Genomic DNA, 26,598 nt, shown 5'->3' on the forward strand with positions numbered 1-26,598 from the left:
TCTCATCTATTTGCATTTTTCATGTTTTATTTCTTTAAGTCTAGTGTTTATTGAATGTTTTTCTTCTCTATTCAGATACCTGTGATTTGGATTGCTCTTTTGATGTTAATCTATGTAACTGGAAGCAATCAGTGAACGATGATATGGATTGGATACGCTGGAGAGGTCCTACTCCATCTTCACTTACGGGACCTTCTTATGACCACACCACTGGAAGTAAGCAGAAATTGTTAAGTTATAAAATTGTTATTATGAAATTATTGCAAATATTCTAGGAAATATATGTTGAAGCTGAAAAAGAAAATTTAGAGGCCTACAATGAAATACTGTATTTTTATAATAAGACATTTCTAGGCATGAGACACATCTAGATTTAATAAAATAGAAAAAAGGGATGTAAAAAAATATAGAAATATTTTAGCTTTATAGAAATATAGATAGGTAGAATCATCTGCCTCTATAAGATATCCCAGTGCTGTGTCATGAAAATACCTTAAATTAGGTAGGGCAGTAGACTTCATTCCTTTGACCTTCAGAGTCGATCACTAAACACCTAGTCCTCATTTTATTTTTTTCAAAACTGAATTCAACAACGAATTTTGTTTGTTATTGAACTTACTTTATACCTATGTGAGTATCTTAGTGTGATACATTAATGACATATTTTTCAGATGGATACTATCTGTACATTGATGGACGTTTCTCAAATAATGGAAATATTGCACGATTGGAGAGCCCTGAAAACTGTTTCACTGGAAAGCACTGCTTGCGCTTCTGGTACCACATGTATGGAGTTGCAGATTATATGCAGTTGAGGGTTTCTGTATTAAGACCAGATGGCTTGGAAGTCATGTTTGATATGATGGGCAATAAAGGAGATGTATGGCATTTGGAAGAAATTTTCATGCCAGACAGTGATATCATCAAGGTAATGACATGTTATTTTATGACAATTTTTAATGTCTTTCCCTCTAAGCTTCTGGGAATAGGAATTAAGATTTTATTTAAAATAATAAGTTATTATTTGATTTTTTGTATACAAGATTCTCATTATCTTTACATAATTTTGAACTGATAAAATTGTGTTTACAGATTTTTATTGAAGGTTTTAGAGGGGAGGATTTCAGCAGTTAAAATGTTATTTTATTAACCCTTTTCTGATGGTGGACATAATAGTATGGCGAAAGACAGGGTAACTTGGGTGTTAACTAGAGATGAGCGAGCACTAAAATGCTCGGGTGCTCGTTATTCGAGACGAACTTTTCCTGATGCTCGAGTGCTCGTCTCGAATAACGAACCCCATTGAAGTCAATGGGAGACTCGAGCATTTTTCAAAGGGACCATGGTTCAGGAATGAAATGTGTTATTTAATTGAAAAAGAATGTCTTCTGATAAGTTAGCAGATGTATGCAAACATCTGCAATCTATTCTTCACTGTTCCGCGCGTATATTATCTCCCGACAAGTTATCAAGTTATGTGAAGAACAGTGAAGAATAGAATAAAAACAGTGAACACAGGATCATTTAAGTGAAAAACGCAGTGAAAAACACAGTGAAGAATAGATTACAGATGTTCGGCACATCTGCTTACTTGTCGGGAGAGGAGATACGCTGTCCCGGGATCCGCTCCTCTTCTTCCACTGAAGTCTCCCCGATGTCTCCCTGCTGCCCGATGTCTCCCTGGTGCCCGATGTCTGCCTGCTGCCCGATGTCTCCCTGGTGCCCGATGTCTCCCTGCTGCGCGCGATGTCTCCCTGCTGCGCGCGATGTCTCCCTGCTGCGCCCGATGTCTCCCTGCTGCGCCCGATGTGTCTCTGCTGCGCCCGATGTGTCTCTGCTGCGCCCGATGTGTCTCTGCTGCGCCAGATGTGTCTCTGCTGCGCCAGATGTCTCCCTGCTGTGCGATGTCTCCCTGCTGCCGTTCCGCGTGTATCTTCCGACAAGTAAGCAGATGTGCCGAACATCTGTAATCTATTCTTCACTGTGTTCTTCACTTAAATGATCCTGTGTTCACTGTTTTTATTCTATTCTTCATTGTTCTTCACTGTGTTTGTTTAATTAAATGCTCGATCTCGAGCAGGGGAAATACTCGTCCGAGCAACGAGCCGTTTCGAGTACCTTAATACTCGAACGAGCATCAAGCTCGGACGAGTATACTCGCTCATCTCTAGTGTTAACCCCTTAAACAGAACAATCATGCCTATGACCACAGCGTGTAAGGGACTTCAGATGTGGATCAGATCTGATGAGTGCCCTGAGACTGTGCAATATCCTCTGGAAGCCATGCCCTGCCTCCAGAAAGGAGCTGGTGGCAAACTAATGAGCATGTACAGCTACAAAATTGAAAGGAAAATTTAGAATTTTGAGAACTGAGATTTTTAAAAATTTGCCAAATATATATATATTTTTTTTTTAAATAATAAATGCAAAACATATCACCCAAATGTTTAAACTAATATGAAGTGCAATGTGTCATGAGGAAACAATCTCAAAATCATCGGGATATGTTAAAGCTTTCCAAGTTAAAACCACATGTGACACATGTCAGATTTGTGACAGTAAATGGGGATTAAGATGTTATTTAAAATAATATGCTTTTTGTCAAGAATTATTTTGCCATAAATGCATTTTTTTGCCATTTTGAAATTCTAAAATTGTGTTTGCAGATCTTTATTGAAGGTTTTAGAGGGGAGGATTTCCGCAGTGATGTGGCTATTGATGACATCTCTCTTGTGTCAGGTTATTGTACAGGTAAATATAGATGTCAGATTATTTATTACAAATAGGGTTCTTTCCTTATATGACTTTTATAGGTATATGCATTTACCCCACTCAAGTTATGAGGTTTTCCAATTGTATTAAAGGAAACCTACCACTTAAAAGTGGTAGTTTTACATACATATACATGGCACCAGCTCAGGGTGAGCTGGTGCCAGAGCATATTTTTGTTAGGAGAACAAAGCCCCTAACGCAGATTTATACGTTATATTAACTTATAACTCGGCGCACCGCACTTGGGCTCGGCGCACCATGCGCACGCCCATGCGTGCGCCGGATTCTGAAGTGCAGGAGAGCCGGTGACGTCACCAAGCAATTTAGCACAGCCTGTTTCCCTGTGCTAAGTTGCGCAGGCGCGCGTGTGCCGGAGAGCTCGGTGACGTCACCTGCTCTCCTGCTTTTCAGAATCCGGCGCACGCACGCATGGTGCGCCGAGCCCAAGTGCGGTGCGCCGAGTTATAAGTTAATATAACTTATAAATCTGCGTTAGGGGCTTTGTTCTCCTAACAAAAATATGCTCAGTGGTAGGTTTCCTTTAACTTATTTTGAATTAACTAGAAATAAATTGTTAAATATTACATAACATAGCAGCAAAGAAACATAGTAGAGATTTATATAGTAAATATGTAGATGCTTTATTTTATTGTTATTTTTTCATTTGCGCTTATTATGTATTTTTCATATTATATAGCAAAAGTCAAACATATGAAAGCTGTGCAGAAGTGATAATATTGCTATATTTCTATTATATAATTGTGTATTCTCCACAGGACCATCAACTACTACCACCACCACTACCACTACCACAACTCCTACAACAACAACTACTACTCCTCCAACTACCAGTCAACCATTAGGGCCTCCAGGTAGGGTTATGAACTTACATTTAATAAGGCGATCCATTTATGGTTTTCTGTGAATTGCAGTCTCTCTGTGTTTTTTAGGACAATCTTGAGAATTTATTGAATTGGTTTAGTAAGAATTTGTAGTCTTCAATGTAGCTTGAGCTTAGGTAAGCGGGAACTCTCCTGTAAATATATAATACATGTATGAAGTTACACATTATGAGGGATTCCTGCAAGGTCAAAATTACAACCAGGTCAAGTTCTTGACACTAGAAATAGGCTACTAGTTGATGTATGACACAACATTTGCTACTTACTAGTTTTCTGCATTGAGATGTAAACAGTTGCATTATTTACTCCCAGAAAGAATAATAATATATCCCCTCAGTCACTCCTCTTCAGTTTTAACACAAGTATTTATTTTTTGCCCATTCATCTGAGCTGATTCCCCTTAATACCAAATTTCAGAAAATTCTACACACTATTTAATGTGCAGATTGTCCATAATATGAATCCTATTAAGATTTTAGTTTACTTGGTTATATACTTTTCTTATTTGGACTTGATAAATGTTTCTAATTAGATACATGCAATGATTTTGTAAGCTATTTGTTTATGATGTTTCAGTGAATACAATGCACGGTAGAATAAAATGGCATGAGCCAGAACATAAAAGTGAAGCAGAAGTCATTTATGAACCATTATAATTACTTGCAATTAACTAGTAAATGTAATAAAACCTCATATATTTTTTACAGGTTCATGTGAGGTGAATGGAGATCCTCATTATTACACCTTTGATGACCAGGTTCATCACTTTATGGGTACATGTACCTACACTTTATCCAAGCTCTGTGAACATGATGGACACCTGGTTGATTTCAATGTGGAAGCAGCTAATGAGTATAGAGGAGGAAATACTAGAGTGTCCTATGTCAAATATGTGAATATAGATGTCCATGGATACAGGATCACACTGGAGAAAAACAGAGTTGTCATGGTAAGATTTTAGATGTAAACTGTTTGGGGATTGCCAAACATCCTAAAAGGTCTTCAGGAATTTATGCAGCTTTAGTGTGGAGTCTGATGACAAAGCAGGGAGACTATGATTAGAGATGAGAAAACCGCGTGACTAGGACATATTGCAGAATTGGCGGCTGAACAGCCAATCCCACAAATGGACGTCCCTTACAACTAGCCATGGCTATGATTTGCCAAGTGAATGTGAATAGAAATTATTTTTTTTTTATATTAGAATATTTAATTTCTCATTGTTTTCATTTCTTTTTTTCTTATTTCAAAATATACAGGTAGATGGAAGCCTTGTAAACTTACCAAAAACATTAGAACCGGGTATAAACATATTCCTGAGTGGACATGATGTTCTGGTCACAACAGCATTCGGACTCCATGTGAGATTTGATGGCAACCATAGAGTGGTGGTAACTATTCCACATGAATATGCAGATAAAGTGTGTGGACTCTGTGGTAATTTCAATGGAAATAAAACGGATGACTTCCTAAATCCAGATGGAGAATTAGAGCCAGACTCCAACAGCCTTGGAAACAGTTGGCAAGTTGACAATGACACGAGGTAACGTTACCTATTTCCATATTTACTTTGAAGTTTAGTCTGTTAACTCAATCATTGTTCAGGTCTAGATGGTGTTGTGGTACTTTAATTGTAGAATTTTATTGCTTATAGTTAAAATAAATTCCTAATGACACAATCTTTTTCTATAAGATGCACAACCGGACCAGAAATAAATCCTAACTGTACAGATGATGAGAAAGCTACAATTGCCAGTAACAGCTTCTGTGGAATTATCACGGATAAGAACGGTCCCTTCAAGAATTGTCATGGTGTGGTAGATCCTCTGGTATATTTCAACAATTGTGCATATGACTTGTGTGAATTGAATCTGGATCCCGGGATCCTCTGTGACAGCCTTCAGTCTTACGTACAAGCTTGTCAATCACATGGAATCCAGATAAGCCCTTGGAGAAATGAAACTTTCTGTCGTAAGTACCCATAATGTTTAAATATAAAGCTAATTACTGATATTTCTTAAAGCTCACTGAATATAAAAATGGAATGAAAGGGGTTTTGTAGGAAGTTCTGTGATAAGCGTTATGCAAATTTGCATCCTATTGTGCTAGGGGCGGGGTTGTGACTACAGGTGCGCCTGTTTGCTTCTTTCTATTCTCTATTTCCATTGACAGTGTCATTTAGTATGTAAAATAGGATTTTGAAACACAATACAACAGCTGAGGAGAGGAAATTTGTCTAATTATATTAATGTTAACATTTGCAAAACGCATTGTAAACGTGATGGTTGCATAGTGTAAACATGTGTGTTTTTTCTATGGTATCGTAATGTAAATGCATTGCATTAATATTAGGGCACATTTACTTACCCGGTCTGCGGAGTTCCCCAAAAGTGCATTGACTGACGATAATGCACTGTGCTGCCATTCACTAAGATTGTGTGCCCAATATCCTGCATGTGTCGCTTCCCCGCTCAGGTCCGCTGGAGTTCACCTTCTTCTTTTTGGTGTACATAAGTGTTTGGGCTTGCGACACAATTTGAAATTAAACCCCGTGCTCAGTCCACATCAATCGGATCGTCCAACTGCTCACCCCCGATTTCTGTTGCATGGAAGCTGGCGCAGATTTGCCAAAAAACGATCCTGTGCCACACATCCGTAGACACCGTTCACAGCCGTGCAAATCCCGAAAACATCGTAAAGTCTGATGAAAATGCGATCCACATCCCTTAGTAAATGATACAAAAAATGTTTTGTAGGCACCAATTTTAAAACAATGGCCCACATTTAGTAAATTCTCTGCACCACTTTTCTGGTGCAGTTTGTACATAAATATATGCACAAACACGATTTATAAAGCATTTGCGCCAGTGTAGTGTCATGGCTGCTTTTTGTCCACCGCAACACAAAACTGTGTTCCTTAAGGGTTGTCCCGTTGCAGATTCCCATCAGCTGCCACATTAATGTTGGAAGTCCTAATATAATTGTGGAGCACCCCCATTAAACTGAGTGCACAAAAAATAACTGGTGCACTCAGTTTATACATAATTGGCGCGTGCAGGGTGCACCAGATTATGGAAGACCATGCGCTGGTCTTTAATAATCTGGTTGCACCGATCACGGCTATTAACACTTTCATTGCCGCCGGCAAAGTCGCCGGCGGCATTTAAAAGACGCCGGCGCATGGGCACCACCATCTTTATTACGATCGTAACGCCCCCAAACGTCATTGGGGGGTAGCGATCGGTTGCCATGGTAGCCTCGGGTTTTCGTTTGACCCGAGGCTATCTGGCTTCTGCAGATTCGTTACAATGAGCCAGTGGCTCATTGTAATGAATCAGCTGCAAAAATGCCATATATTGCCATATATTGCAATATATGGTAGGAACGATCTGACCATCTAGGGTTAATGTACCCTAGATCAGTGATGGCAAACCTTTTAGAGACTGAGTGCCCAAACTACAACAAAGACCCGCTTATTTATCCCAAAGTGCCAACACAGAAATGTAATTTGTGATTTATACTCCCTTCTCTGTCACAGTTTTCATTGATACCAGCACCTGAGGACACCAATAAAGCAGAAAATAGTCACAGGTAGAGCTGTCACTTTAAAATATCTCTGTGCACAGCAAGTCCTGGGCTGTCTGGGACTGCAGGAAGATACCTGGAGTCATCTCTGGTGATGGCCTGAGTGCCCACTGGAAGGGCTCTGAGTGCCACCTCTGGCACTAGTGCCATAGGTTAGCCATCACTGCCCTAGATGGTCTAAGAATTAGTGAAAAAAAAAGAAAAAAAAAAGTTTAAAAAATTAAAAAAATTAATAAAACATTAAAAATTCAATTCACCCCCTAGATTCAATTCATTTCCCTAGAACTGATATAAAACATAATAAAAATCACAGACACATTAGGTATCGCCGCGTCCCAAAATGCCCGATCTATCAAAATATAAAAACGGTTACGGCCGGCGGTGACCTCCGAGATAAGAAAGGACGCCCAAATGTCCGAAATGCGACTCTTACACCTTTTTACATCGCATAAAAAATGATCAAAATGTCGCACAGACCTCAAAATGGTAGCAATGCAAAAGTCGGCTCATTTTGCAAAAAATCGCACCGAACCAAAGAATAAAGCTAAAGTGTTATTTTGAGCGCACAGTCAAAGTCGTAAAAACTGAGCCCACAAGAACATGACGCACATGCGTTTTTTTTCAATTTTTCAACATTTGGAATTTTTTTTCAGCTTAGCAGTACACGGCTTGTTAAAATAAATAAAAGTACGGGAAAGTAAAATTTGTTACGCGTAAAATAAGCCCTCACACAGCTCTGTACACGGAAAAATGAAAAAGTTATGGATTTTTGAAGGTGGAGAGCGAGAAATGAGCGAAAAAACCCTGCGTCCTTAAGGGGGTTAAGCGTTAATGACCTACATCAAGAATAGTTCCCCATTGTTAGGTCCTTGTAAGTCTGGCTTCTGATCCTAATCAGGTATTAGAAATGTAATCAGTATCCCAGGGAGTTCTACTTCACAAGCCTGTGATGGTTACATGGCCTATTTTTAACATAACAGGGAATATTGTTGAGCTGTAATAGCAAAAGTTTGAAGTGGAAATCGTTTATTGGAAATGGAAAAATATATCACTGTTTCAAATACAATTTACTCACCCTTCTCCTCTTAATATTGGAAGCCAACTTACTATAATTCTCAATATTTTCCCTGTTTGGTTAATATTATTGTCTATTTTTGGCGCTAATAATGATTTATCATCTATAATATTTTTTACAGCCCTAAAGTGTCCAGAAAACAGCCACTATGAGCTCTGTGACTCTGCCTGTCCATCTACGTGTGTCAATCCAGCTTCGCCATCCAGATGTTCTCTTCCATGCACTGAGGGTTGTGTTTGTGATCCAGGCTATGTCCTCTATGACAAAAGGTGTGTCCCAAGTAGCCAGTGTGGTTGCTGGGAAGATGGGAAACATTACCCCGTAGACTCAGAATTCTGGACAGATGACACATGTACAAAGAAATGCAGATGTCCCTCAGCAGGAGGCAGTTTAATCTGTGAATCTGCTTCATGTCCGGATGGAAAATATTGTGGTATAGAAAATGGAAAACCTGGCTGTCACGATCTTTCCTTTGGTAACTGTGTCGTTTATGGGGATCCACATTACAACACCTTTGATAAAAATGCTCATCACTTCATGGGAATATGTACCTACACCATCTCCAAGCTCTGCAGCAATATTACTTCCCTTCCATATTTCAATATAGAAGGAAAGAATGAACACCGTGGGAATCCAACAGTTTCTTGGATACAGAGAGTCATGGTTGAAGTGTATGACTATAAAATAACAATTGTGAAAAATGAACCCAGTAGAGTATTGGTAAGTAATGAAGGAATGTCAAAATTATCTTGTTATTGCTTACTTACCTTGGTTTTATTATAACAGAACTGAATGTATTTTTCCTTTAAGGTAAATGGCATCTGGACAAATCTGCCAGTAAACCTGGTGAATGGATCCCTAGTGGTTACAAGAAGTGGTAGATATGTTATTTTGGAGACTGATTTCCACCTCACTGTTTCCTATGACACTGATCATACAGTTGATGTGAAAGTACCAACCACTTACTATAATCAGACATGTGGAATGTGTGGAAACCTTAATAATGACCCAAGGGATGACTTCTTTATGCCTAATGGCCAGTTGGCACAGAACTCAAATCAGCTGGGAGAAAGCTGGAAGGTGGAAGATGATGATCCATTATGTCAACCAGATGTTCCTCCACCACCACCGCCACCTCCATGTTCACCTGAAAATGAGGAATTATATGGAAGTGATGCTTTTTGTGGCTTGTTGAAAGATAAAGATGGACCATTCAAGGAGTGCCACTCAGTAATCAATCCTGACCGCTTCCTGGACAGCTGTGTGTATGATCTGTGTGTCCTTGGAGATGGCACCTTATGTAAAGCATTAGAGGCTTATGCTGATGCCTGTCAAAGAGCTGGTGTCATCATTGTTTGGCGAAACTCTTCTTTTTGTCGTATGTATTTATTTTTTATTTCTCAAAATTAGAACACTAGAAGTCTTGTGGTGCTATTTATATATGAATACAAATAAAAGCTTATTTAAATATATGTAATATAATTGTAATTATATACATTGTTTTTTTCTAGCTATCCCATGTCCTGGAAACAGTCACTATAATCCATGTACTAGTGCTTGTCCAGCCACATGCGTGGATCAGAATGCACCAAACAACTGTAATAAGCCGTGTACTGATGGCTGTGAGTGTGATCAGGGCTTTGTACTGAGTGGAAGCACTTGTGTTAATGTCAGCGACTGTGGGTGCTATTATGATGGAAAGTACTATCAGGTCAGTAATATACTTTTTATGTAAGCTAAGAAACTGTTACAAAATAAATTAGATACTAGTCCTAATACACTTTGCGGTGCACAACCGATAGGGGATATGCTAAATCAGTTACTCCCTGAACACCCCATTTTCACCAGGACCAGTGAAACAAAGATCAGTCAGCAGGTAATTTGCCACCCACTCTCGTTACCTATACCCCATGAGGAGGGGATTGACCAGTTTGCAGGTTTCTTCTGTGCTAGATGTCTAGCATAGATTTCCCCCACAAGACAACAACACCCCACAGGAGTACTATTTTTTAACCTGATGGAAATGCCTGTCATGCCCATGGGAGGGCACTTGGGCTTCTTCCACCTGCGTCAAATCACTGACCGCTCATAACCCAGGATTTTTCAGAACCCCTCAATGGAAGATCATAGAGCAACAACACTGGTGCTATTGGATCTATGTAGCCTATACCTGATTGGTAAACACCATAATTTTACTTTCATAAGAAGTTATGTCTTATGGAATTTTTTTGTTAGCTAGGCCATGTTTCTGAGTAAGACTTTCACTCTGTCCCAGGTGTAAAATTTACCACCCCTCAACTTTTGAACTTCAACCCCCCTCTAGTAATTGTTGTCAGCCAGCTTATGAGTAAGATAACACTTGGGGCGGCTTTTGTCCTGTGTGTTATGGGGTACTAGTGCACATTAATAATTGAAATATGACTCCTTTCCTATATTACTATCTATTTAGTTCATCTAAAATTTCTGAAATAAAACTATTGTGGAATAATTCAACTAAATATATCCTTCTTCAGAATGTTAATTTAGGATGTTATTATTTGATTTTAATGCAATTTTCAATTCTTCAGAAAAATGAAGTTTTCTGGACAGGGGAATGTGTAAGTCTCTGCACTTGTGAAGGAAACAATCTTGTGAACTGTGTCGATCAGACTTGTCCCCCTAATGAAGTATGTCAGGTCCAGAATGGAGTAAAGACATGTGTTCCCAAGGCTACAACAACAAGTACTACTACAACCACAACCAAACTACCACCTACACCAGGTATCATTGTTACTAAGCTTTTTGCTAATGCAATTAATATATGCAATTATTTTTTTCCCTTAAACCTTTCATAGAAAAGAACTTAATTAATGAGCAGGCTTTTTGGTATTAGAAGATATTGGTCTCATTAATGCTTTATGTACACAACCGTTACTCGGACGTGATCTGGCCACAAAATCTGCAAGATCACGACTCCCATAGAAGTCTATGGCGCCCAATTACAGTGTGGTGTGCACTCACAATGACCTGGCCTGACGGCGGCCACGCAAGGTGTAGGAACATGTCATATATATCACAGTTTTGCAGCAGCAGTCGCTCAGCTTTCTTTGGAGAAGGGAAGGCAAGCACTTGTGCATTTGGCCTTAATAGGACATAAGAACTAAATATACAAGTGTCTATGTTACACAACACAGCCAGAGTGCAGCAATATGAATCCATATTCAGATGTGACTTGTGATTGAACTGCAGGAGGCTGCATTACAGGGCCACATGTATGTATACACCTATAGACTTATCAGTGCTAGATTTATCAGTGCTTCTACGCTAGTTTTCTGGAACCTAGAGCGCCAGCGTATGATAAATCTCCCTCTAAAACTCCAAACAGTCCAGTTGTAACTCCAGTCCAGGTGTAAGAATGTATCTGTACACAGATTTAGGAAAGTGCCTCCCCATGGTCTTCATGAAGCACCTTCATCGTACTTTCCACAGATAGTGGGGAACATGGAGCTTTAGCCAGAATGTCTTTTTGCTGTGACAAACATTCACAATGATGACAATATGGTTTGCCAGAGGGTGGCAATCTTTATTGCTTTTTCATAGTTCTACCTCTCTTCTCCAGGTTGATTTGATATTCTGAGTTAATTAAAGGGGTTGTCCAGTTTTCGCAAATAAATGTTATTGTTTGTATACTTTTTGTATCTAATCCTCACATTTTTCTAGATCTATTCTTGCTTTCATTCTACAGAAATTTATATTACCGTATATTCTTGATTACAAGCTGACCCGAGTATAAGCTAAGACCGCTAATTTTAACACAAACAACTGGAAATACCTATTGACTCGAGTAAAAGCCGAGGGTGGGAAATGCATTGGTCATAGCCTCCCTAGTATTTAGCCAGCAAGCCCCCTGTAGTATATAGCCAGCCAGCCCCCAGTAGTATACAGCCAGCCAGCCCCCTGTAGTATACAGCCTGCCAGCTGACAGTAGTATACAGCCTGCCAACCCCCTGTAGTATACAGCCTGCAAGCCCGTTGTTGTATATAGCCTGCCAGCCTCTGTTGTATATAGCCTGCCAGCCCTCTGTAGTATACAGTCAGCCCCCTGTAATATATAGCCTGCCAGCCCTCTGTTGTATATAGCCTGCCAGCCCTCTGTTCTATACAGCCAGCCCCCAGTAGTATAAAGCCTGCCAGCCCGTAAAAAAAATTAACTCAGTACTCACCATTCCCGCGGCCCGGGAAGCTCCGCTTACATCTTCATGTTCGTGGCAGGTCTGCGACAGCTCCGTCTGCAGCACCTCTTCTTTCTTTAGGCCGGCACAGGACCGCGACATCTCTGTGCACACGGCCCGGCCAGCGCACAACTGTGGTGTAAGCCGCTGCTGACATCACTGCTGCTGCTGACATCACAGAGTGTCGCCGGTCGGGCCTGAAGAAAGAAGAGGTGCTGCAGGCGGCCGGGCCATCAGAATGGTCAGTACTGAGTTTTTTTTTTAAATATTGAAGTATAAGCCGAGTGGGGAATTTTCAGCACAAATATTGTGCTGAAAAACTCATCTTAACTCGAGTATATATAGTATTTATTTCAAATGAATTAAAATGTGTTTGTGGTCATGTGATGTCACACAGGTGCACGGCTCGTAAGTATCAGAGTAATCAGAGGTGTGTGTTATAACACGCCGTGCGCCTGTGTGACATTACATGACAAGGAATCGGTGTTTATCCACAGAAAGTAAATCTAAATGCATGTTATGATAAAGCATCTTGTCAAACAACAGCAATAATATTTAAGTAGTTCTATAAACATATTTCAAAAATTATTGCTCTGGAAAGATTTGTATGACAAATTCTTTAATTTTTTTATAGGCATCATCAGTACAACAAGTTCATCACCTGACACTCCACTACCACCAGGTACAGTTCTCCTCACTAGACCGCTGTTATTGATTCCCCCCATTTTATGACAATATATGTATCTAAACTTCACCACAAGATGCTAAAGCTGAAGGTAACATTTCTAGAAGTGAGATTTAATATAACATTCCTTGTATGAGATGTATAAAAGAAGCAAGGTGAAAGTTTACTTGTTCTTATTTATTATTGATATTTTTGAACATGTAATTGCACGCCATCTTTATGTGATTGCATAGAAGAATCATCAACATTTTATTTAAAATGAGTAAATTCAGCTGTTTGAATAATTTACTAAATAATATATTCTGTGAGTTAGATTTTATCAGTGCTTTCACGCCAGTTTTCAGAAGCAGTGAAATAATTGCAAATTTTGTGGTTCATTTTTGACTACGCCAACTCCTTGTCCTGTGGGCATTCATGCTCCATGCCTGTACACTTTTACACAAAACAACGCTAGTTCTGGCCTGCAATATACCTGATGGCATGGCACCTCGATACATACATAAAGAGGCCTAAACCACTTGATGTATCCGATGTGACCTTCTTTAAATGTGAGTTACTTTAGCAGAATTAACCCTAACAACCTATTAATCTTTCATCAGGTTCATGTGAGGTGAATGGAGACCCGCACTATTACACCTTTGATAACCAGGTTCATCATTTCATGGGTACTTGCACCTACACTTTATCCAAACTCTGTGAAGATGATGGACATCTAACACACTTTAACGTAGAAGCAGCAAATGAGAACCGAGGGGGAAATACTAGAGTATCCTATGTCAAGTATGTGAATGTTGATGTGCATGGCTACAGAATCACACTGGAGAAGGACAGAGTTGTCATGGTAAGAGTCAAGTATTGATCCATCTGGTTAACAATATTATGATGCCTGCAGTGACACTACATTAGTATTATCTTCTATTAATTAATGTCAATTTTTTTTTCTTATCTATGTGGATACAGGTCAATGGAAACATTGTCAATTTACCTGTAGCTCTTGTACCAGGCATTAATATATTCCTGAGTGGACATGATGTTCTGGTCATGACCGATTTTGGTTTAAAAGTTAAATTTGATGGCAACCATAGAGTCGTAGTAACTATTCCAAGTGAATATGCAAACAAAGTGTGTGGACTCTGTGGAAACTTCAATGGAAATAAGACAGATGACTTCCTAAACCCAGACGGAGAACTGGAGTCCAATTCCAACAGTCTTGGTAACAGTTGGCAAGTTGACAATGACACTAGGTAAGTCCTTTCAATGTTTTGAGAATAAACATCATTACTACATTGTTTTGATACCAATGCCCTTGTGACTTATGTTGTACTGAACAAACACTTTCTTATAAATGTATTTTATCAAAGAATGCAAATATGTTTAAAAAACATTTTACAGTCCTTTATCTAACTTGTCTCGCTTATGTATTTGATAATTTTCCTGTAAGGTGTACTCCTGGTCCAGATATTCAGCCTGACTGCACAAATGATACGCAAGTCACAATTTCCAGCAACAGCTTCTGTGGAATCATCACTGACAAGAATGGTCCATTCAAAGATTGTCATGATGTTGTAGATCCAATTGTCTACTTTAATAACTGTTTTTATGACTTATGTGAATTGGATCTGGATCCTGGTTCCCTGTGTGATAATCTTCAGTCCTATGTACAGTCCTGTCAATCTAATGGAGCTGTTATACATCCATGGAGAAATGACACTTTCTGCCGTAAGTACAACATAAAACTGTTTCTTGGTCACTTGATGCTTAATCAGTGATACTATGTGGTTCATTTTTATCATGGGGCATTTTGAGATCAATTTACTTGCATTTCCTTGCCCCAAACCACTAATGACCTACTTAATGGATAGATAATTTACAGGCGATTGTCGGGATGCGACATCCAGCATCTCTGACAATCAGTGGCCTAGAAAGCAAACCCTTCCAGAGTTGATTAAGAAAGATGTTGTCTCATGGAAGAGTAGATAATTAATACTTATGAGGATAGAATTTTCATTATAGATGCAGGAAAGTTATATATCTTGTGAGATTAAAAAATGTTTAAAAAATAAAATAAATAGCAACCATTGTGCAAGCATGCCCATAATGTTGCAAATTCACAGGGCTTAATAAATGACCACCTTTTTTCTATCTCTATATTATTTTATTTATTTGATAAGTAAAGAGAATAATTTTTGACAGAGTTCATTGTAAATTTACCCATGGTATGTATAAATAAAATGAATAAAGCAGAAATGTAGCATGGAGTAAGCCTAGATTATAAAGTAATATAAAATAAATGGGCAAACCAAGAGCAATCTTTAACTTAACATTGAACATGTAGCAAACGATGAAAAAACATTGAAAATGTTGTTGGACACATGCCAGAGTAATACATTATTTTTGTCTCATTTTACAGCTCTCAAGTGTCCACCAAACAGTCATTTTGAACAATGTGGTACCGCCTGTCCAGCGACTTGTGTCAACCCAGGATCCCCATCTAATTGCAATCTACCTTGCACAGAGTCATGCATATGTGATCCTGGATATGTTCTATACAACAATAAATGTGTGCCAAGTCTCCAGTGTGGATGTTGGGAAAATGATAAATATTATCCTGTAGGATCTGAATTTTGGAAAGATGATACTTGTTCCACGAAATGCAAATGTCCTTCACCAGGCAGCAGCTTAGTCTGTAAAAGCGATTCATGTCCTGACAACCAGTACTGTTCAGTGACAAACAACAATCCGAACTGTGTTTATTACACATATGGTGCCTGTAGAGTGCACAATGACCCTCATTACGAGACATTTGATAAACAGAACCATCACTTTATGGGTCTGTGCACATACACTCTGACTAAATTATGTTCCAACTCCTCATCACTACCATACTTTAATGTGGAAGCCAAGAATGTACATAGAGGAAATCCATCAGTTTCCTATGTGCAGAGAGTGATTGTTGAAGTTTATGGCTACAGGATACAGATTGTAAACAAGGAAAAATCTCGCATTTTGGTAAGATTTATATATCTATGATTACTGTCACACTTCTTTTCTGCTACATGTCTGGTATGTATTGAATTCATGACTTACTTCATTATCAATGCCATTGCAGGTCAATGATATATGGAACACTCTTCCTGTAATATTGAATGGAGGTGCAGTGAAAGTGGATATAAGTGGTAGATATGTCGTTTTAGAAACTGATTTCAAACTTAAAGTTTCTTATGACACTGATCATTCAGTGGAAGTAAAATTACCCAACATTTTCTCTAATGAAGTCTGTGGTATGTGCGGTAACTTCAACAATCGTAGACCGGATGACTTTCTGATGCCAAATGGACAGCTTGCCCAAAATTCTGATGAATTAGGAAATAGTTGGATAGTCTATGACAAAGATGATCCGTTCTGTATAGATGGACCAACTCGGCCTCCGCCTACAATATGTCCCCCAGAGAAGGAGAACCTATATGAAAGTGATGCATTCTGCGGTTTATTAACAAGCATAGATGGTCTTTTTAGTACATGTCACTCTGTAGTTGACCCTGAGAGCTTCTTTGAAAGCTGTGTGTTCGATCTCTGCGCTTTAGATGGAGGCAAAGATGTTTTGTGCAGTGCTTTGGAAGTATATGCTGATGCCTGTCAGAAGCTAGGAGTAACCATTCCAAACTGGAGAAACACTACTCATTGTGGTATGTATTGCTGGTACAAATTGTGCTGATTTTGGAAATTATTATTTTCCTAAATAAGAAATTTATTTTAATTGTATATATTAAAATATACAGGTCATGACTGTCCAAACAATAGCCAGTATAATGAATGCATGACTGCATGTCCAGCATCCTGCGTGGATCCATATGCTCCAGAAAGATGCAACTCCCCATGTGTGGAAGGATGTGAATGTAAGGACGGTTATATCCTCAGTGGCGGTGTTTGTGTTTCTGAATCACAATGCGGATGTTGGTACAACAACCAATATTATAATGTAAGTATCAAATATAAAGCTTCCTGTTGTCTTGAAAATAATCTTTCATTTCTACAAGTTTTTTGCTATTTTACTTTACAGAAAGGGGATGAGATTGTTGATGGAAACTGTGAATTAAGATGTGAGTGTCAGGAAAACAATGTTATGGCATGTTCACCTATGTCTTGCTCAGAAGATGAAATCTGTAAGGTGCAAGATGGGTTACTGGGCTGCTACAAGCCAAGCACAGCTATCTGCCACATCTATGGAGACCCCCATTATTCTACATTTGATGGCACACTCCATCACTTCCAAGGATCTTGCAACTACACTGTGTCGGAGACCTGTGCCAATACATCACACAGCTTTAGTGTCACCACTCGCAATGAACATAGAGGAAACCCAAGCTGGACCGCTATAAATTCTGTTGCTCTGACTGTGGATGATGTGCACATCTTTATAGAGAAGAACAACATTGTGCATGTAAGTCAACCAAATTCATGAAAAGTCCACCGAGATTGTACTTTGTTAAAGACAACTGATATTGCTCTATTTCAATAGTAATAACATTGGAAAAAAGATATTTTTTTACGTGGTTGAAACGGCATAAAACATCATAATTTTTCAGTTCTAAAACTCAAGTTATTATTATTTACACATAAACTCAATATGATTCTGATAACTTGTCACCATTATCTCTTAAAAAACGTAGTTGTATTGTGTTTGACAGCCGTACAGAGTAAAAAGAATTATGTGTTATCTAGTAATTAAAATTAGTGGTGTAGGAAATATTAGTTCTTTACCAGCCACAATTTTTTCTGGGCACTAGATACCAAGATACTAAACCAAATACTGTAGAACAGACTGATAAGGTGCTTGTTGTAGTCCACACTTTACTGCATTGATGCTTTACATATTTCTATTTGAGATTTGAATATATAATTAGTGACACTGGTATTTAACACGAATAAGGCAATGCTTTTATAATACAGTTATACTTTATAATACATTTATACTATTTCCCTCTATTTATGCTTTGCAGGTTAACAGTGTTATAGTTGCTCTTCCTACAAACGTGTCCGGCATAAGTATTGTAAAAAGTGGACAGTATGTAGTAGTGAATACCAACTTTGGACTCCAGATTAAATTTAATGGTGATCATGAGCTATTTGTTATAGTGGATGAAAAATACAAAGATTTATTGTGTGGCTTATGTGGCACCTACAATGATAATCCCTTTGATGACTTTACAACACCCAATGGTAGCATTGTAACTGATGTCAATGACTTTGGAAACAGCTGGCGAGTTCCAGATGATGAATGGCCGTAAGTATTTTCTATTTAGCTATCTATCTGACCAATTATCTATTTCTCATCTGTTTTATGGTATGCAATATAGCTATAAGTGAAATGTTTTTATATCTATAGATGTGAATCTACTCCACCTCCACCATCAACTTGCCTTCCCAACATACAACAAGAGGCTGAGGCTAAATGTGAAATAATAAAGCTCCTTAATGGTACTTTTGCACAATGTCATGCTATCATACCTCCCTATCAATACTTTGAGAGTTGCGTATATGATCAATGTGCCACAGAAGGGGATGATGATTATTTCTGCAGCTCTCTAGAATCTTATGCTGCAGCATGTGAAGAATTAGGAGTATCTCTTGGTGATTGGAGAAAAGATACTAACTGTGGTAAGTGAAGAAGTAAAATTACTATTCTTTTGCTTTTATCAGACTACTTACTGAATAAATCTTTCTGTGCATCATAATATATTATTATTTTTTTAACAGTCATAACAAGTCCAACTCCCCCCACTACCACCATGCCTGTAACTAGCATCTCCTATACTAGTACTCCTAAAGACACTACAACAGCTTCAACTGTGTCAACTACACCAGGTAATTTTTACGAAAACAGAGATTATATATATATAATGTAGATTCTGATTATTTTTAATATATAACTTACAGTATTATTTTAGCCATAAATAGAATTAAAAATATCAACATTTTTTCTTACAAAAATGTGCAGGGCCTACTGATAACAGTACTTAGCGGTCATTTTAAAAGATTTGCCCAAAACGAATCAGAAAAGATTCAGATTTGATTCAGTGCCTGAAAACCTCAGATCTTTACTGATTCTATGGGGTCATGTATCTTTATTTCTGCTAGTCAAATTGTCTCTATTTTGAGACTTTTCACATGGACTTTTGCTGTAGTTTTTCAAGGACGCCTTGGCTGCAACTTGTGTGTCTTATGTATCTTTGATTTCCAGATGTTCTGTGCGACTTTTCACTTTTGTATCACTTTTTTTGCTCATGTTTGCGACTTTTAGGCGCAAATTTGCATCTGGTCCAGGGCAGGTGCAAAGGAAAAATTTTTTTCCTCTCCTCAGATTTTATAATGTGTTTCAAAACGCAACTTGTGACCGCACCCTTAACACCACGTGTGACCACTGCCTCATATGTCGTCATCTTCCAGGGTTGTGACTAGAGTGCTTAAAAATGCAGGACACAGCCTCAAATCCAAAATTCACAGTAGTGTCCACTCCTGCATATTACTCCCTTACGTGGCTTGTGTCCTCTCCTGTATATAACCCCCTCACGTGGCTTGTGTCCATGTGGATTTGAGACATTTGCAACAAAAAGTCTCAAAAAGAAGCCAAAATGTGCGCCTGCCAGGATAGGAAAAACTGAACATGCATCACAAGAAAAAGACACGATCATACATAAGGCGCAAAAAGAGCTGCCAAATATCTCAAAAATTCACCAAAGGAAAAAAAACTATGATAGATGTCCCCCTATGAAATATCAAGCAGATTTGCTCATCTCTAATTATAACTACTTCTCTATCTATTTACTTGGTTTAGATTTCTATGACAGTTTCTATGTGTTGATGACATGTAGTTAGAGATGAGCGAGCACTAAAATGCTCGGGTGCTCGTTATTCGAGACGAACTTTTCCAGATGCTCGAGTGCTCGTCTCGAATAACGAGCCCCATTGAAGTCAATGGGAGACCCGAGCATTTTTCAAAGGGACCATGGTTCAGGAATAAAATGTGTTATTTAATTGAAAAAGAATGTCTTCTGATAAGTTAGCAGATGTAAGCAAACAACTGCAATCTATTCTTCACTGTTCCGCGCGTATATTATCTCCCGACAAGTTATCAGATGTGAAGAACAGTGAAGAATAGAATAAAAACAGTGAACACAGGATCATTTAAGTGAAAAACGCAGTGAAAAACACAGTGAAGAATAGATTACAGATGTTCGGCACATCTGCTTACTTGTCGGGGTGATACGCTGTCCCGGGATCCGCTCCTCTTCTTCCACTGAAGTTTCCCCGTGCTGCCCGATGTCTCCCCGTGCTGCCCGATGTCTCCCCGTGCTGCCCGATGTCTCCCCCGTGCTGCCCGATGTCTCCCCGTGCTGCCCGATGTCTCCCCCGTGCTGCCCGATGTTTCCCCCTTGCTGCCCGATGTCTCCCCCGTGCTGCCCGATGTCTCCCCCGTGCTGCCCGATGTCTCCCCCGTGCTGCCCGATGTCTCCCCCGTGCTGCCCGATGTCTCCCCCGTGCTGCCCGATGTCTCCCCCGTGCTGCCCGATGTCTCCCCCGTGCTGCCCGATGTCTCCCCCGTGCTGCACGATGTCTCCCCCGTGCTGCCTGGTGTCTCCCCGCTGCCCGATGTCTCCCCCGTGCTGCCCGTTGTCTCCCCGTGCTGCTTGATGTCTCCCTGCTGCTTGATGTCTCCCCGCGCTGCCCGATGTCTCCCCCGTGCTGCTTGATGTCTCCCTGTTGCTTGATGTCTCCCTGCTGCCGTTCCGCGCGTATCTTCCGACAAGTAAGCAGATGTGCCGAACATCTGTAATCTATTCTTCACTGTGTTCTTCACTGTCTTTTTCACTTAAATGATCCTGTGTTCACTGTGTTCACTGTTTTTATTCTATTCTTCATTGTTCTTCACTGTGTTTTTTTAATTAGATGCTCGATCTCGAGCAGGGGAAATACTCGTCCGAGCAACGAGCCGTTTCGAGTACCTTAATACTTGAACGAGCATCAAGCTCGGACGAGTATACTTGCTCATCTCTACATGTAGTAAATAAAGTTAACTGCAAAATTCATATAACTTCCATCAGGTTTTTACAGTAGGAAAAAACATTAAAAGTTAAATGAAAGTTAATTAAGGTTAATAGAACCACTGGATTTATTTTAAAAAGTAAGTTTAATATTTATATCATATGTTATTAAAATAGACAGTAAACGCTTATCATTTTGAGTACACTGTACACATAATTTTTTTTCCTTGTAATAGATTTGTGTAATCTAGACTGTTCTTTTGATACTGGACTCTGCAATTGGAAGCAATCAAAAGCAGATGCGATGGACTGGATTCTGTGGAAAGGTCCAACACCCTCAGCTGCTACTGGCCCTTCATTTGATCACACAACAGGAAGTGAGTCATTTACATTCCAAAATTAGTTTATTCTAAGTAATTCTCACCTGTAGCAAAGAATATAACACTTCTCAGTGAAAATAGTATGAGTGAATGTATCTTTCTATTTTATTAGATGGATACTATCTGTACATTGATAGCCAACAGTCAAAAGAGGGTGACATGGCAAGGTTGGAGAGTCCTGCTGATTGTTTCACTGGATACCACTGCTTGAGATTCTGGTACCACATGTACGGAACTTCAGAATACATGGAAATCAGGGTGTCTGTTTTAAGAAAAGACGGTTTGGAATATGTGACCTACCTTGAGGGAAATTATGGAGATGTGTGGCTTTTAGAAGAAATTTTCTTGCCAGACAGTGACATCAGTCAGGTAAGAAAATGTTGTGTTTTAGTTGTTATTTTATTTAATACATTTCTTAATCCTTTTATTCCATTTCAGTTACAATACAAGCCACATTTTTTAGAAAACAGGCAACATTATAAGGAACACAAAACCTATGAAATCAGAAAAAACGGTCCAAAGTGTACCAAATAGAGACAGTTCCAAAACCACAATTGCAAATGTAACAAATGTAATATCAGCACAATAATGCAATTAACCTCGACCCGTGACTTACATTTTACATATAAGTATGTTACAGATATATACTCAAGCATGATTTTCAGGAAGCCTAATGGCATGGTGCAAGATAATAGCTAAAACAGTATATCTGTTCAAAAAAGAACAGTTTCCCAAGTGTAGACAGCATTGCTTCAATGTGGTTGTATCTCTTCAGTACTGTGCAGGGCACTGGTTTAGCTAAGTTTGAGGCCCTTGACTAGGATCGGAGACTTTGCCAAATAAGACCGCCTTGCACGCATATGAAGACTTACAGCCATTGACGTTCCACTAGGAATTTAAATATACAATTACCACGTCTGTAAATAGACTGCATACATTATAGTACACAATAGTTCTTAAAGCTATAATCAAATTGTTCATATGTTGTGTTTATAGATATTCATTGATGGAATTAGAGGAGAAGATCATCTTAGTGATGTGGCCATAGATGACATCTCTCTTACACCTGGCTATTGTGGTAAGTGATTACTTAATCCATGCCATGGTCTACTTTTAGGGAATGTCAGTAAGTTGTTTTATATATCAAATATAATGGTTCTTTGAGTTGTGTGCAATGTAAATCTGTAGCACAGTATACACTTGGATTTTTCTAATACCATATTTTTCAGACAATAAGGCGCACAAAAAATCCATTGATTTTCTCAGAAATCAAAGGTGCCCCATATAGTCCAGGGCGCCTGTATTTACAGACAACAGCTGCCTTGAACTGTGCACAGGTCTGCCACCACCTGGTCATTCATCCTTATAAGCAGGTGTACCTTAAAATCCTGTGCGCCTTATATATGAACCTAGATGTTTAAGCAGGCATTTATTGATGGTGCACCTTATAATCCTGTGCGCCTTATATATGAACCTAGACGTTTTAGCAGGCATTTATTGATGGTGCGCCTTATAATCCAGTGCGCCTTATAGTCCGAAAAATACGATAGCTTAGTTAGTAATGGGCTATTTTAGAAACAGCTTCCTAAGCATTAGTGTCCAAAAAAGTGCTAACAGATTACATTTAACCTTCTGGAGCCTTATTTAATTCAATAAATAATATACTGTTATGCCAACAATTGATACTCATTATGAAACTTGTATTTTTAGTTAAATCAACATCTACCACCACCACTACCACCACTACCACCGAAAAAACATCAACGCCATCAGGTATTCAGCAATAACATTTTGTTTAAAACACTAACATTGAATTTAAATCCAGATCCTATTACACACTTTTATTACAAAAATAATAAAATGGAAATACAGTAAATCCAATGAAAAAGGAAGGAAACTTTCTGGCAGACCGTTTTAAAAAAATAACGCAGTGCCAAAAAATTCAGTTCACTGCCCTGGCCCTGGCTCTCATGTACATTGGCTAGAGTTTGGCTTATTGGCACCATGTCCTCCTATTTCCCATGGAAAGTGTTCCACTAAGCCATCCCCAAGTAAACAGAGATATTTTTGTGTTCTGAATAAATTAAATGTGTAAACTATGAAAGACAATGTAAATTAAAACATAATTTATGTTCCTGGGTGAAGCAATATTTGAAATGATAAATATTTAAATAAATAATATTTTCTCATAAACAAAATATGTTAGGATGAAGTATTAAATGTGTGGGTTTGACAGAAAAGCTATTTACCTAGTTATAAAATAATAAGATGAAATGTTAGGCTGTGTTTACATGCTTGTTGCTCTTTTAGACACCCTTATCTCTGTTACATGTAATTACACTATATGTGAACTATACATACAGTTTGATATGTAATCTTATACTGAATTGGAGGCTCCATTAGAGCTTGCATGTTGCATGTTGCATTTTTTAAGATTTAAACATTAGACATCATGATGAAGCCCCATGGACCCTATTATAAGCCATTGGGGTCTAGACAGGGGTGATGTATCCATATTTTTTTGTGCATTTGTTGTGGTGCAAACGCTGCTTACCTTTGCGCCAAATGAACATAGGACAATGCAAAGTCGCTTTCACATAGACCCGACTTGCACCAGATTCATTAAATCTGCATAGGCATGTATTCACAATAGGACTGCATTTATGTATGGCGACTTCCCATTCAGGTGCAAGTTTTGGCTCAAATTGACTCCAGAGGCCCCCTCCCACCCACTTTATGAGCATAAGCACACTGCAAACAGATTTATCAAGGGCCAAAGCCACTTTAATAAGTCTGACAGCAGCAGAGCTCCAAAGACAGAGATAGAACTATCGCAAGAAGTTTGCCTAATGATACATTTCACCCATTTCATCAGATATGAACATGGTCCGATATTCTGCATTGTCTTGTTTGCTTTTACTAGTGGTTAGTTTTTTTTATCTTAAGCATGCTTCACTAATTTCAACCGCACATAAGGTAGTTATTATAGCTCTGGATGTGGTTATTGAGTAACTGAAAAAACGATAAGTAATATGACAATATTTTTCTTCTGTTTATTCATAGGATCCACTACATCAACACCTACTATCAGTTTATCTTCTGCTTTAACTTCCACTTCAAATATTACTACTGCTATCCCAACTACTTCTAAAACTACAACACGTATACCACCCACACCAATTGCCTCATCTACAACATCTACTACACCTACATCTACAACCACTAGTCCATCTACTCTTACATCTACATCTACAACAATTGTCTCATCCTCATCTATTACAAGTCCATCTACTCCTTCATATACAACTATTGTCCCATCAACACCTACGCCTACCACCATTAGACAATCAACAACTACACCAGCCACCCCTATTCCATCCACTTCAACATCTACTTCTAGTTCACCAACATCTAGAACTAGCATCCCATTTACATCTATATCTACCACCTTTAGTCAATCAACATCTTCCACTATTTTGCCATCTACTCCAATGTCTTCAACAACTGCTCCGTCTACTTCAAGATTTACGACTACACAATCTACTCCTGAAGTCTCTACGACTGTGTCCACAAATATATCATCAACTGTGTTTACTGTAAATCCACCATCTTCAGGTAAAAAAGTATGCCATTAAAAAAATTATAGATTTTTTCAATTTGTTGAAAAAGGGTAAAATCTAACAACTTGTAATGAGATTGAAATACATATGAAATATTTTATTGTGCGGTACAGTACCTTCTGATATCACGTCGGAATTCAGCGTTTCACTGTTTTCTAATTAAAAACTATACTATTGCTTACATGTGAAACCATACACCTTATCCATAATTGAATTGCCCTCATTTGGATTATTTTTGGACAAAACTACCAATAACTATACAAGTTAATGTTTAACAAACTTAGGAGTCAATCTTCTCTCCATTCTTTTATTAGCTAAATCTACAATCACTGCACAACCAATTGTTTCAGGCCCAACAGGTAAGAATAAATAACTCTTATAAACTATATTTAATGTTCAGTATTGTTTCTAAAATATTATATGAATCAACATATAATCACTAAGCAGTTTTACACCAATTCTTGGCATAAATACTGGCAAAAGGTTGCAATTGATGACATATAAAAAATTTATGCAAATTGTTGCCTTTTTTTGTTACCTGCCAAATTAGAAAAGTGAAAACAGAAGTAGGCAGTGTTACCAAGGATACAGAATTTTTTTGTTAATTTTATAAAGTATACAGAATATTCAGCTATTCCATTCTATTCTTTATTTTCCCAGATTCATTACAAGATTCTTCTAAATTCATAGTTTAGACATTGCTTATCAATTGACATATGTATTTTGTTTGGTGCAGATAAATGTCAAATAAACTGCACTTTCGATGATGGATACTGTGAGTGGACACAATCAAAGGCAGATCAAATGGACTGGATACGCTGGAAAGGTTCTACACCATCTGATCTCACTGGACCTTCCTCTGACCACACAACAGGAGGTAATAGACTTCTACAAATTCTAAACAAGATAATGATGCATTCACTTCTCATCACAATACTTACATTATTTCAGATGGATACTATCTGTACATTGATGGGCGATTTTCAAACGAGGGAGACATGGCAAGGTTGGAGAGTCCTGCTGATTGTTTCACTGGATATCACTGCTTGCGGTTCTGGTACCACATGTATGGAACCTCAGACTACATGGAAATCAGGGTGTCTGTTTTAAGAGAAGACGGTTTGGAATATGTGACCTACCTTGAGGGAAATTATGGAGATGTGTGGCTTTTAGAAGAGATTTTCTTGCCAGACAGTGACATCATTCAGGTAACTAATACTGTGTTTTTAATTAGTTTTAATTAATACAGTAATACAATACCCACCTATCCAAATTCCACCACATGGGAAACAGTAAACATTATTAGAACATAAAACCCTATAAAAT

General features: G+C 38.5%; 1 protein-coding gene and 1 long non-coding RNA gene across 6 annotated transcripts in view; one reads left to right on the plus strand and one right to left on the minus strand.

The window, feature by feature from the left end:
- LOC140122114 (uncharacterized) overlaps positions 1–26,598 on the plus strand; it is a 141,500-nt gene that overhangs the window by 51,935 nt on the left and 62,967 nt on the right. For 4 of the 5 annotated variants that reach the window (XM_072142595.1, XM_072142596.1, XM_072142597.1 and 1 more), the window contains exons 35-64: positions 76–216; positions 672–928; positions 2,667–2,751; positions 3,549–3,644; positions 4,382–4,623; positions 4,934–5,217; positions 5,368–5,645; positions 8,456–9,054; positions 9,145–9,712; positions 9,846–10,045; positions 10,902–11,094; positions 13,180–13,227; positions 13,830–14,071; positions 14,191–14,474; positions 14,672–14,949; positions 15,641–16,239; positions 16,340–16,916; positions 17,010–17,209; positions 17,291–17,671; positions 18,231–18,514; positions 18,617–18,888; positions 18,988–19,095; positions 21,509–21,649; positions 21,765–22,021; positions 22,649–22,730; positions 23,363–23,425; positions 24,716–25,267; positions 25,587–25,631; positions 26,009–26,149; positions 26,224–26,480. In XM_072142595.1, the coding sequence (XP_071998696.1) occupies positions 76–216; positions 672–928; positions 2,667–2,751; positions 3,549–3,644; positions 4,382–4,623; positions 4,934–5,217; positions 5,368–5,645; positions 8,456–9,054; positions 9,145–9,712; positions 9,846–10,045; positions 10,902–11,094; positions 13,180–13,227; positions 13,830–14,071; positions 14,191–14,474; positions 14,672–14,949; positions 15,641–16,239; positions 16,340–16,916; positions 17,010–17,209; positions 17,291–17,671; positions 18,231–18,514; positions 18,617–18,888; positions 18,988–19,095; positions 21,509–21,649; positions 21,765–22,021; positions 22,649–22,730; positions 23,363–23,425; positions 24,716–25,267; positions 25,587–25,631; positions 26,009–26,149; positions 26,224–26,480 (7,754 nt within the window). The remainder of the gene's footprint in view (positions 1–75; positions 217–671; positions 929–2,666; positions 2,752–3,548; positions 3,645–4,381; positions 4,624–4,933; positions 5,218–5,367; positions 5,646–8,455; positions 9,055–9,144; positions 9,713–9,845; positions 10,046–10,901; positions 11,095–13,179; positions 13,228–13,829; positions 14,072–14,190; positions 14,475–14,671; positions 14,950–15,640; positions 16,240–16,339; positions 16,917–17,009; positions 17,210–17,290; positions 17,672–18,230; positions 18,515–18,616; positions 18,889–18,987; positions 19,096–21,508; positions 21,650–21,764; positions 22,022–22,648; positions 22,731–23,362; positions 23,426–24,715; positions 25,268–25,586; positions 25,632–26,008; positions 26,150–26,223; positions 26,481–26,598) is intronic. The other variant, XM_072142598.1, reaches the window with a different exon arrangement.
- LOC140122115 (uncharacterized) lies at positions 10–26,369 on the minus strand. Its single transcript, XR_011854253.1, has 3 exons — positions 26,214–26,369; positions 3,663–3,806; positions 10–210 (listed from the first exon to the last, which is right to left on the minus strand). It is a non-coding gene; the product is annotated as an uncharacterized lncRNA (long non-coding RNA).

Source organism: Engystomops pustulosus, chromosome 3 (assembly GCF_040894005.1).
Source record: "Engystomops pustulosus chromosome 3, aEngPut4.maternal, whole genome shotgun sequence".
Lineage (NCBI taxonomy): Eukaryota > Metazoa > Chordata > Amphibia > Anura > Leptodactylidae > Engystomops > Engystomops pustulosus.